General features: G+C 52.4%; 1 protein-coding gene across 1 annotated transcript in view; it reads right to left on the bottom strand.

Annotated features, from left to right (window-relative positions):
- Positions 1-4785: 4785 nt before the first annotated feature.
- Positions 4786-11377, bottom strand: part of Btbd9 (BTB domain containing 9) — a 382244-nt gene continuing 375652 nt past the window's right edge. Inside the window, exon 11 of the mRNA XM_085679848.2 lies at positions 4786-8794. Coding sequence (XP_085535974.1) covers positions 8597-8794 — 198 coding nt within the window. The 3' untranslated portion in view covers positions 4786-8596. The remainder of the gene's footprint in view (positions 8795-11377) is intronic.

Below are 11377 nucleotides of genomic sequence, written 5' to 3'. Positions count from 1 at the left end.
GGGTGGCACGGGGGTGGAGGATGGGGACACAGTATAGAGGTGAGGCTACTCCTGCCTGTTCCGGGGCCAGGAGCTCACCCCCAGATTGCAGAAGATCCATGGTGGAGAGCCACAGAGGTGCAACAAGGCCTCCAGTCACAGACGCCTTTCTGTGTTTGCGACCGACATAAACCCTAGTGCAGAAGTCACCCCTCATGGATGGGAAGGCCACCGTGCTTTCTGCCAGCACATACCTGCCCTGTTGGCCAGCTGTTGTGACCAGGAGCCAAAGGTCCCACCTGGCACACACTAGGCCCAACCCCCACCTTCCTTTCGCTGTCCATTTGGGCACAGATAAAGGTTAGTTCCAGAGGTCTAGCAGCCACTCCAGGCAGGACACTTGGGTCGCTGGCCCTTTGCAGAGACTTGTCACCTGCGTTAATCACCCAGCTGTGCAGATGAAACAATAGAAAAAGTGACTTTGGTGTTTGCGTGGGCTCTGTCCCAGAGTTTTTTACATGGTGCTATATGATGTAATGCGCCCACTTAGTCTTCCAAGAGGGCCCTAGCTAAAACCAGAGACCACTCTGGGCCCTTTAGGAAGGGCTGGAGCAAGCCTGGGAAAGCAGAGCCACAGGCTAGACTAGCAGCTTTTACAGTGGTGGGTGTGGGGAGGTCAGAGGCCTGAGGCATGTTCAGTGCAAAGTCCACTCTGGTCAGTATGTCTGCTGCCCAGTGAGCCGCACCGGGGTCCCACAGGAAAAGGTAGTCAGGGACACGGGAATGGCCCTTACCTTGGGCAGCAGTTTTAAGCACATGACTTGGCAGGATGCCCCAGACCCACAAATGTTGGATTTTAAACCTAGCCCAAAACATCATGGGAGGACACAGCAGCACGTGAATGGGAGCCGTGTGCCTTTGCCTTTTGGGTATTTGTTAAGTGTTAGAGACTAACTTGTGAATTATTTTCATTACTCATATTCACCTTTGAATTCACTTTATGTTCCTTTTTTTTTCCCCCACTTTTTATTCTGGGGATTAAACCCGGGTCATGTGCACACATCAGACCTTTGAGCCCCCTTTAGCCTTCCTGAAGAGGCCCTAAGTGTTAGGAACCTAGGAAATACTTACAGGTGGTTTGGGTTCACAGTGCTGCTCGAGGTGGGGGTGGAAGACAGCCTCCTTAGCCAGCAGCTTCCCCACGCAGGAGCAGTGGGATGACTCAAACAGGCACCAGCACTGTTGTGGGTGGTTGGGGGACGTCATGACAATGCCCTGCTTTTAGAACACATCTCTATATCCTTCATGTCAGAGAATGGAGCCCTGTACTATGGATTGGAGCCAGCCTACCTGGGGCAGGAGCAGTGCTTTGTACGTGGCATAGGGTACACACCAGCTGCTGGGGGGTCATTAAGGCAGGAGACTTGCTTGAGCAACAGAACAGAAAGGGAAGTAGCAGGGAGAAGGGAGGGGAAAAGATGGAGCGAGAGAAAGAATGGTCCAGCTGCTCTCCCACTGCCCTTGTCGGCCTAGGCATGAAGTTGGCCGCTTCAGTATTCCAAGTTGGTGGTAACAGTTAAAGGGAAAGTTTCAGGGCTGTGGGTTAACTAGAACCCTGTGGGGATGTAAAGTGTGGCCATGCAGATATAAAAATGTAATGTTTCCTGTGTGTCCCAGTAGCTCCAAAGAACCCAAAGCAGGATGTGTAGGCTGCAGTGAGCAGCCATAAGAAGGCATCAGCCCCGGTGCCCACACAGAAGAGTGGGTTGTGTGAGCGTAGGATCTGGGGCTGAAAACGGGTTCTCCTGCCCAGCCACATCCCAGCTAGCCCTCCTGGATTGTCACCTTTCATGTCGAAATTAACGCTCTGAGAATCTCAAGTCTTGCCACTCTAGGCCAGCATGCTGGAGAGAGCAAGTGCTCAGACAGGTCCCTTGACATGCACCAGACAGGTGGGGAGTGAGCTCTCTCCCATCTCCAGGTCAACTAGTGCCAGCAGGGTGTAGCTGAGACAAAGTGTCCTGCTCAACCCTGACCACAACAGACCAGTTCAGATTTTCAACAAAGTTGCCACCAGAGAAAGGATGGTCTCCAGTGGGAAGAAGAGCAGCAGCCCACACACGCAAGACCAAGACTTACACCCTGAATCTATAACCAGGTGACAAGCAGGGTGTGTACAGAGAAGGGCAGCCATGAGGTGAGCTGCAGAGTGGGGCCTGATGTTGACAGGTGTCAAATGGGAGAGAAGCTCGGCTTGCCCCGTGTACCCACACACAAAACAATAGCACATCTGCCCCGCAGATACCACTGAATGTTTTGTATACAATAGCACCAAAATTTTTTTAATGAATTAACTACCTGACTAGATGGTTCTCAGATGATGTAGAAGGACCAACAGGCAAGAAAATGCTGGAAATACAAACCAAAGCCACAATGCTACACCAGCTCCCCTGTTAGGTGTTTTAACAGGAGACTGGAGCCTTAACCACGTGGATGGGGTGTCAGCTGGTACAGTCATTTTGAAAACAACACTGTAGACAGAAGCGTGAACAATTCGCCAGAAATGCAGTTCATGTCTTCAGAGACACCTGCCTGTCTATACTTGGAGCACTGTTTGCAACAGCAAATACCAACCAGTGTCCATCTGCAGATGAGTGCCTAAAGAACTCAGAGTTACACGATGGTGTGTTGGTTATCCCTAAAAGAGGTTTAAATCCTATCCTTGAAGCAACAAGGTCTTGTTAGGTGAAATAGGCCAGGCACAGAGACAAATGCGGCATGGCCTCATGAAGCTGTAAAAGCCAGCTTCCTCGTGGATTTGAGAGCGGTGTCATGGAAAACGGAGAAGAGGCTGGTTGGTAGGTGCTAAGTCAGACATTCTCAAACTACGTATTTACATCTTTTGTCCCGATTGCTCTTTTCATTTTAAATCCGCATAAGAGTAATTTCTAATAACCATGTGACCGTCATAACTAAGCTGTCTTCAGTCTCCTCTACCATTGTCATTAGCCCAAAATTCTTGAATGTAGTCTCAAGCAGATTTTTAGGACAAGGGCATAAAGCACCCACATTTGCCAAAATATCACAAGGATGGTCTCTAGCCAAGTTGCTAATACTGCTTCCTCCACTTCGCTCTCAGCATCACTATGTTCCACACTCCTGCTGGATGGCTTAGCTGAGCACACTGCTTTTCTTATCCACTGTCCAAACAAGCAGCATGGTCAGGGTTGTCAAAGCGACACCCTAGAGCCTGGTGCCAGCTTCTGTCTCAGTCACTGTACTCAACTGTGCTGTGAAGAGACACCATGACTAAGGCAGCTTAGATAAAAGCATTTAATTGGGGCTTGCTTACAGTTCAAGGTCCCTGTCAATCATGGCAGGAAGGATGGCTGCAGGCAGGCATGGTGCTGGAGCAGTAGTTGAGAGCTTACATCTTGATGGGTAGGGGACAGAGGGTGAAATGGCATGGCCTGGCAAAGGCCTTTGAAACTACAAAGTGCTTCCCCAGTGACATACCTCCAGGCCATACCTCCTAACCCTTAAACAATCCAACAACTGGGAATCAAACATTCAAAATATAGGAGCCTATGGGGGGCATTTTTATTCAAACCACCACAGGAGAGTTGTCTATATCCCAGTGGTGGAACGCAGTAACCAGCTGAGGGCACCATTTCAAACCCTGTATGTGACCGCTCCCATAGCAAGTTATGCTTAAGGTACTGGACGATGTCCTGCCTTCAGCTGTGGTGGTGCAGGGCTCACCACATTTGTGTCTCCCCAGCCTGATCTGCCTGGGCTGGGCTCTCCAGCTCTGGTGAGGTAATCAGGGGGGACATGGGACGCCAACTCACCTGCGTTTGCCTCTGCTGGTGTGGATGAGGTTTAATGGTGATGTCAACCTTTCAGAAACAAAACAGATGCTTTGCCTGGCTGCAGCTGTAGCTTACACTCCTACAGAGAAAAGTGGAAACTTGACAAAGCACGGTGGTAATCATTTTCTGCAAACTGGAACTCTCCATCTGCTATTGTATGGAGGCTGGCAGCATCCTCATCTGGCCAGAAGTAGCCTGAGAAAATAAGACCTGAACCACATGTGACGTTCTGTGGTTTTCCTGCTGCTGGTGCCCCTCAAGGCTGGCTCTGTCAAGGGGCTCCTGGTCTGTTCTCCCTCTGAGCTGATGCAGAGTAAGCCCCACAAACTCACAGCATAACCCATGGGCAATCTGGTCCCACTTTAGGGACCAGCCAGGCAGGGCTCCCCATACCTCTAGATCTTACTCAGCTCTGCTCAGCTGTCACTTTGGGAATCTGCCAGGTCAGACTGAGGAAAGTGAACAGGAACTGGGTATAGGGTCCCTAGGGACACACCAAGTGGGACACACCTGACTCCCACTGAGCTCTGCAGTGACCGTGTTCGTCCTTAGTTGAGCAAGGTGCTGGAGAAGAGGGCCCGTGAGTGGTGACAGGTGGAAAGCTGAGGCAGGAGACGTTAGTCACCAGCTCCCAGATGTCCAAAGATGCAGCTGGAAGCTGAAGCCACTCAAAGGGACAAGGAAGTGAGTAAAATGGCATCAGCTAGGCCACAGGGTGACTAGAGAAGGTGCCACAGAGCTGAAAGGGTCACCCCATCCTAAAGGAGGTGGTGCCAGGGTGGGCTGACCTCATGGCACAGGAAATGGTTCAGAGCAGACAGCAGAGGAGGGCTGGGACAGGGTGATGGGGAGCCAAGAGAGCCCTGTGGCAGAGACAGGACTGGGTCCTGGAGAGACCTGGAGGGGCTAGACATGGACAAAGTAAGGCACGAACTCGGGCATAGAAGTAGTGCTTTATTTCTGCAGTGAGCCCACAGTGGCATTGCACACACAGTGAACTGAGGGTCGCAACACAGCTTGCGAAGTGAGGATGCCACACCACCTCAGGGTCACAATCCAAACACTGCCATGGGAACTTCCTCAGAGAACCATGCCCAGGACTAGCATGATCCCCTGTCTAACCTTCAAGAGACCCTTGGAGGAGTATGGGGACAGCACTTGCAATCTCCACTGGCTCAGGAATGGTAGCCATGGAGGGGAGGTGGCTTGTCTTCTCTGGAAAATCCAGTCCACACAAATTTGGTCAGAGTGGCTTACGGGCCTCGCATATTGCCACCTATGGGGTGCTGTCACCCACCCTCACTCCAAAGGCAAAACCCAAGACAGTCACCTTGCTTTCCCAAGCACTGGGGACAGCTGTGGAGGTATAAAGTGGCCTTGGGGACATCAGCCCCAGGCCAGTCTAACAAGGAGCTACCTAGCTCTCAGGCCATGTTTGGAAAGCCATCCTGAGACCCAGAGCCTGAAGCAGCCACCAGGGGCTGTGGGACTCTACATCGCCAGCCCAGCTTTGACCATACCTTGTCTCTGGCTGTAACCCATGGGAGTCACGGATAGTACCCCACTTTTCAGGCATATACACTGTGCTGGTCTCCTGAATGGGCGGGGAACCCTGCTTTGCCACCTCCAAAGTCGTAAGCACCACTGTCACCGAGAGGACATTAATCACAAGTTACAGGGGTGATCACGTCCTTGGTTGGGGGCAGGAACTATCTGTCCAGAAGCCCCACTCAGCTTGACCTCTAGCGGCAGAGGCTGGAAAGCAGGGGTAGGGTGGGGACAGAAGAGGAATGTGTGGTGCCACAGACCCAGGTCAGGAGTGGTTCTGCCAGGGAGGCCCTGCCCTGCCCGCCCACTAGACTGAAAGCTTACTCTGGAACAAGCATTATTCCTGTACATCTTTCAAAGTGAAGGACAAGAAAGGGACAGGGAGGAGCAGACGGCGGGGGTGGGGAGGGGGTTCTTCCTTACCCTAGGGAAGTGAAGTGCAGCTCACACAAGCTCATGGCCTCTTGTTCACCCAGTGCGAGGGATGCCCAAGCCCCATCCAGAGGAGCACTGGATGCATTCCAGCAGCCTGTGGCCAGTCCAGCCACTCCTCTCCCTCCTGGTGACTCCAGAACCCTGAACATTGGGTGCTCCACTTGGTAGCACAGGGCACTGTAGTGCCTAGGGCCGCTAATAAGCGCTCCCCTCCTGCCAGAGCCGTTATTAGGGTAAACACTCAGAATCAATGATTATGTTGCAGAACAACCAGAGCATGGCCAGTGTCTGCAGTGCCAGGTCACCTCAGCACTGCTACGAGGCTCCATTCACCATGCATGGGGCAAGGTGACAGACTAACATAGCAAACCAAAACTTAACGAGGAACATCCCAGGAGGAGGCAGTCCTCTGCCCTGGCACCTTTGTTCCCATCCAGAGGGACATCTGTAGTCCTACGCCGGGCTGAGCCACTTCAGTGCCAAGCAGCCTCAACACACCAAGCCCCACTTTGGCCATAGATTTCACCCTCTTTCTGTGGCCCTGCAGAGGCCGTGGTTACAATTCTGTTATCTTCTAAGTTAGAAAGAACTGGAGATTGGCTGGGTTAGCTGTGCACTCTAGTCTGACAATTGTGGAGATGGCTTAACTACTGGGCAATTTCTTAGACAATTCAAAACTCATGAGGAAGGGGAAGGAATCAGCCCAACGGACACGTCCCTCTCTCGCTGAATTTCCTTTTCTAGTCTTCTAGGAACAGAACACTTGTAATTGCCCGGAATCGACACTTCATTTAATAAAAGTGGAAAGTGACAGTTGAAAGAGCCCACATCTGTAACAGGCTTGGAACTCCACTAAAAGAAGAACAGGAAAAGTACCGAGGGCTTAGGAGATGCTCAGTCCCAGTGTGAGGCCGCCTCTGTGGCTGCCTGGAGCTGCTGTACGGAGCCCAAATGGTCCCAGGAGCCCCTGTGGATGACACTGAACTCTTCTTCCAAAAGCCCTAATGCGGACATCTGCCATCCTAAAGAACATGATCTAAAGGAGCGCAAGAGGCTCTGCAGAGCCCAGGTGACCTAGAAGCAGGTGCCCTTTCACAGCTGGCATTGCCAGGGGCAGCAGGCAGCAGCCACACTCTCCAACAGCTGACCTTAGGGGAGGGCAGGGCTGAGGGAGCAATGGCTCACAGTGCCTCTGTCCCCTATGACTGTGGCTCCTTGGCACCCAACGAGTCCTCAGGGTCAGAGTCCACCAGTACAGTGCTACCTAATAACTGTAAACCCAGAACTCAGGGTGCTGAAGCAGGAGGATTGCCCTGAGTGTGGCCAACCTAGGCTACACAGAGAAGAACTATCTGAAGCAAATAACTGAACAAGAACAAGACGAACAAGCCCTCATGCATTATCCTCCAAAGGTAGAAATTCCACCCTCAACAGGACGGGGTTCCTTGTGCACTGGCAGGGGGTGCTGCTTGTAGAGATGTTGAGTGGACAGACAGTTCTCCAGGCTGACTAGCAGCTGGGCTGGGGTGCTGCTTTGGGCACCCTAAACAATGGCTGCACCCTATCCACACACAGGAGCCTCCTACCTGATGCAGCCATACCACACAGCAGTGAAGCCAGAGGTTCGGACTGTGGACTAGTCTCCCTCAGGACCAGCTTTGCACCCTAGGCCTGAACGCCTAGGAAGATGACCCCCACTGAAGCCTGTGGCCTCATGCTGCCACCTCTTCAGTGTGGACAACCCATTTCAAACTCAGAGAAAGCTGGCTGACCCATCCTTTCACTTCTAGAGCAGGACCCGCCCTGAAGCTCCACCCTCTCTGAACATGCTCACAGGAAGTGCTAAGGAGACCTCATGGGGCCTCAGGATGCAACAGGGAGGTGCAGAGGCAGGAGCTATACATGAGCATGATAGTGGGAGCTGCAGCAGTTAAAAAAGGAGGCCCCTAAGAATCTGCTCTTCACCATCCCAGGCCTGTGCTCCTGACACCCCATCTGTTGGCTGAACAAGCGCAGCCGAGCCACGAGGCCTGCAGAGTCAGCCTAGGACTGGGCAGCGTCTGTCTTCAGGTTTCTGAGTGGTCCTCAGCAGCTGGCACGGCCACTGCTTCCAGGCTGGCAATTTGATCAATTATTAACTCTAGTGTCCAAAGATTGGTTTGCACATTGTGTGTCTGGTTGAACTTCGAGGATTTTCCTGGTCAGGCTAAGTGTCATGATGAGCCGCATCTGGTGTCATTTAGGAGGGGCAGCTTCTGCTCTGCCCATGTGCAGGCACTGGAGACTGAGGACCCTTGCAGCTGCAGAGGGCCAGAGCAGTTCCACAAGGCTGCAGCAGCCATGACGCAGCAGCTGAGGACAAACTACATGACTGTAAATCACCAAGTAGCAATGCAGAGGCAATGGGCGCCACAGTGGGGACACTTGGGCATGGGCCCTTTTCTGGTTGTCAAGGCCTAGGGTTCCTTCTTGTACTGAGCTTGGCTTGTCTCTAGATTCCTTCTGCACTGGTACCTTGGTGACATGAGAGGTAGGAATTGACGGTGGACTTGGAGAATCGAGACCCATTTCCTCCCCCTGAAGACTACCTGAAGAGTGGGGAGAACATGGGTGCCCTTCTGTCCCCTGGGGGAAAAGCCTGGTTGGGGTGGCTTTTGCAGCCGGGTCTGCTCCTCCCAGAGATGGGGGAGGGTGCTGCACACAGGGCCTGCCTGGAGGGCACACTGCTGCCCACCCAAGTCACACCGCGTCCTCTGCCTTCTTTATTGGTACTGTTGGTTGGGTGAGCGCGAGTTGGGGCCCGGACTCGGGGGCAGTGAGCTGGCGCTGGGTGCTCGCAGTGCATGAGGGTCGAGCTGCTGACTGGGGGTATTGGGGTCCCCTGTCCCCGGTTCCTCACTGCTCTCTTCTTTCTGGCTGCTCTGCTGCTCCGGACACTCAAAGTGGACACAGTGGAACACCTGGTGGGAACAGAAAAGACAGTGAGATGTGGCCCCGCCTGAGCCTGGAGGTTTGAGCCACGATGATGGCACACGCTGGTGTGCTGGGGAAGTGTGGGAAATCTCCCAGCGCCCACCTCACTCCTTGCCTGTCTCGGACACCTGGAAGCAACAAGAAGGTTTTAGATGTGTGGTTGATCATGATAAATGCAAAAAGATGGACGATTCTAGAGTTACAAAAGTCCAGCATGGGTGTCTCGGCACTGCCCAGGCTGGAACACTCGGCAGTGGCTTTTCTCCTTGGACCTCTTCTTCTCTTTTGGATCATCCTTTTTAAAAAAAAAATTTTTTTTTGATATTTATTTATTTATTATGTATACAATATTCTTTCTACGTGTATGCCTGAAGGCCAGAAGAGGGCACCAGACCTCATTTTGGATGGTTGTGAGTCACCATGTGGTTGCTGGGAATTAAACTCAGGACCTTCGGAAGAGCAGGCAATGCTCTTAACTGCTGAGCCATCTCTCCAGCCTTTAAAAAATATTTTTAAGGGAGAAGGGGAAGGAAGGAATGAGGGAGAGACAGAGGGATGGAGGGCGGGAAAGAGGGAATGAGGGAGGGAGAGAGAAGAAAGGAGGAAGGGAGGGAGGGGGAGAAAGAGTGGAGAGCTCAGTGAATTCTTTTAAAATATAACTAGATTTTTTTCCAGAATTATGAAACTGTGTTCAAGTTTCCTGGCTAAAAGCTTTCCATAATTGCTCTCAGCTCCAGCTGTGTCATTCTAAATTCTCTTTTCTCAGTCAGGCCTTCCCTTCAGGAAGCTGAGGCGGGAGCATCTCGGGTTAGGCAGGCTGTCTTTGCTCCCTCTGAACAGAGCGAGAACACCAAGCCCTAACTTAATTGACACGGCTTCCCCTCCTGCCTCTCTTGCTCAGGCACCTTCCTTCTCTCAGGACATCCTGGGCTCTGCAGGCCTGTGCTGCTCAGCCCTTCTGCCCTGACGAGAGCAATTAGATCAATAAAAACCTAAACTGAGAAAGAAAGTTGCAAGAACCATGGGGTGGCTCTGCCTGTGCTAGAGAGAGCCTGCGGCTGTGCACACCAGGCCTGGCTCCCCACCCTCGCTGCCCCTTCCACTGGTCTCACTTCACCCTGCATTACGTCTGTTTGACTCACAGGCCACTGTGTCCAACTGCGCCGTCAGGGTCACATGCAAACGATGCTTCCCAGCACCCCAGTGCTGTCTTCCTGGGGTCTACTCATCCACAAGGGCCATACCCAGCTATCTGACAGGCCCACACAAGTCACGTGAGTCTACTTGAATTAAAGACCCAGGCTGGGGAGTTCTTAAAGACCCAAGCTGAACCTTCCTGCATGAGTCCTGGTGACCCTGGGAGTTGCAAGGTCACATAATGACCAGACATAAAGAACCAGGGCTTCTGAGAACCACTGCAGTCTGTGACCCCTGACTCCCAGCTGACCCCTGCAAACCCTGAGTCCTACAGGCTTCCTTGGTCAGGGTGGCATACAGGATGCCATTCATTTACTAAGTCACAGCGCCAGACAGAAACACCACAGATGCTGAGGGGCGGGGGCATGAAACTGGAGGCAGGCAAGCAGGCTCAGAGTGAGTGACAGGTCAGGGAGGAACAAATGTGACATATGCCTTTAGGGTGACGGTGTACAACTCTAGGTCAGCTTCTCTCAGAGGAGCCAGGGCATGCTGGGACAAGCCAGGCCCCTGAGCACACAATGACCAGCAGCCCAGGAAGTCAGCGGAAGGATCTGAGGCACAAGTTAGGAAGGACAAGGTGGCCTTGCAGGGCAGGATTGGGAGAGGTTGCACTCTTGCTTAACTTCTGGGAACTAAAGAATGAGGAAAGGGGGGCTGGAGAGATGGCTCAGTGGTTAAGAGCACTGACTGCTCTTCCAGAGGACCCGGGTTCAGTTCCCAGCACCTACAGTAGGGCAGCTCACAGTTGTCTGTAACTCCAGTTCCAGAGAATCTGGAATGCACATGAAATAAAGTTAAATAAAGTTTAAAAACAAAAAAAGAACGAGGACAGGTGTGTGCGTGGGGGGGGGGTATGTGTGTGTGTAGGTGTGTGTGCGTATGTGTAGAGCAGGAGCTCAGGGTGTGTGTGTGTGTGTGTGTGTGTGTGTGTGTGTGTGTGTAGAGCAGGAGCTCTGGGCCTGAGGTGCAGAAATTGGCTGACAAGATCAGCAGTCCCTGCTTGACCTGGAGCTGCAGCTAGAGACTTCTCGACATGGTAGACTCCTGCGAATCAAACTTCTATAACGAGATTACAGAAGAAACACGTGTGTGCTGACACGTTCAGATACTGTGCTTAAAGAAAGCTGGTGAGAAACCTTCAGTACTCTGGGCAAAGCAGCTATTTACAGTTGGTAGGAAAACTGAAAGGAAGAAAGAAAAGGAGCCCGGAACAGTGGTGACAACGGGTCACACTGACAGGACAGCAATGGTCCTGCAGCAACCCTTAGACTCTCGGATCTGGGGCGGGCATGAGCGCTCCAGACGGCCCCACGACCAGCCTTTGTTCTTTCAATGGACAGCAACTGCTGAGCCCAACTGTGACCTAAGGG

The sequence above is a fragment of the Myodes glareolus genome, chromosome 18 (assembly GCF_982192425.1).
Source record: "Myodes glareolus chromosome 18, mMyoGla1.1, whole genome shotgun sequence".
Classification (NCBI taxonomy): Eukaryota; Metazoa; Chordata; class Mammalia; order Rodentia; family Cricetidae; genus Myodes; species Myodes glareolus.
This window is presented reverse-complemented; position numbering and strand designations above follow the sequence as displayed.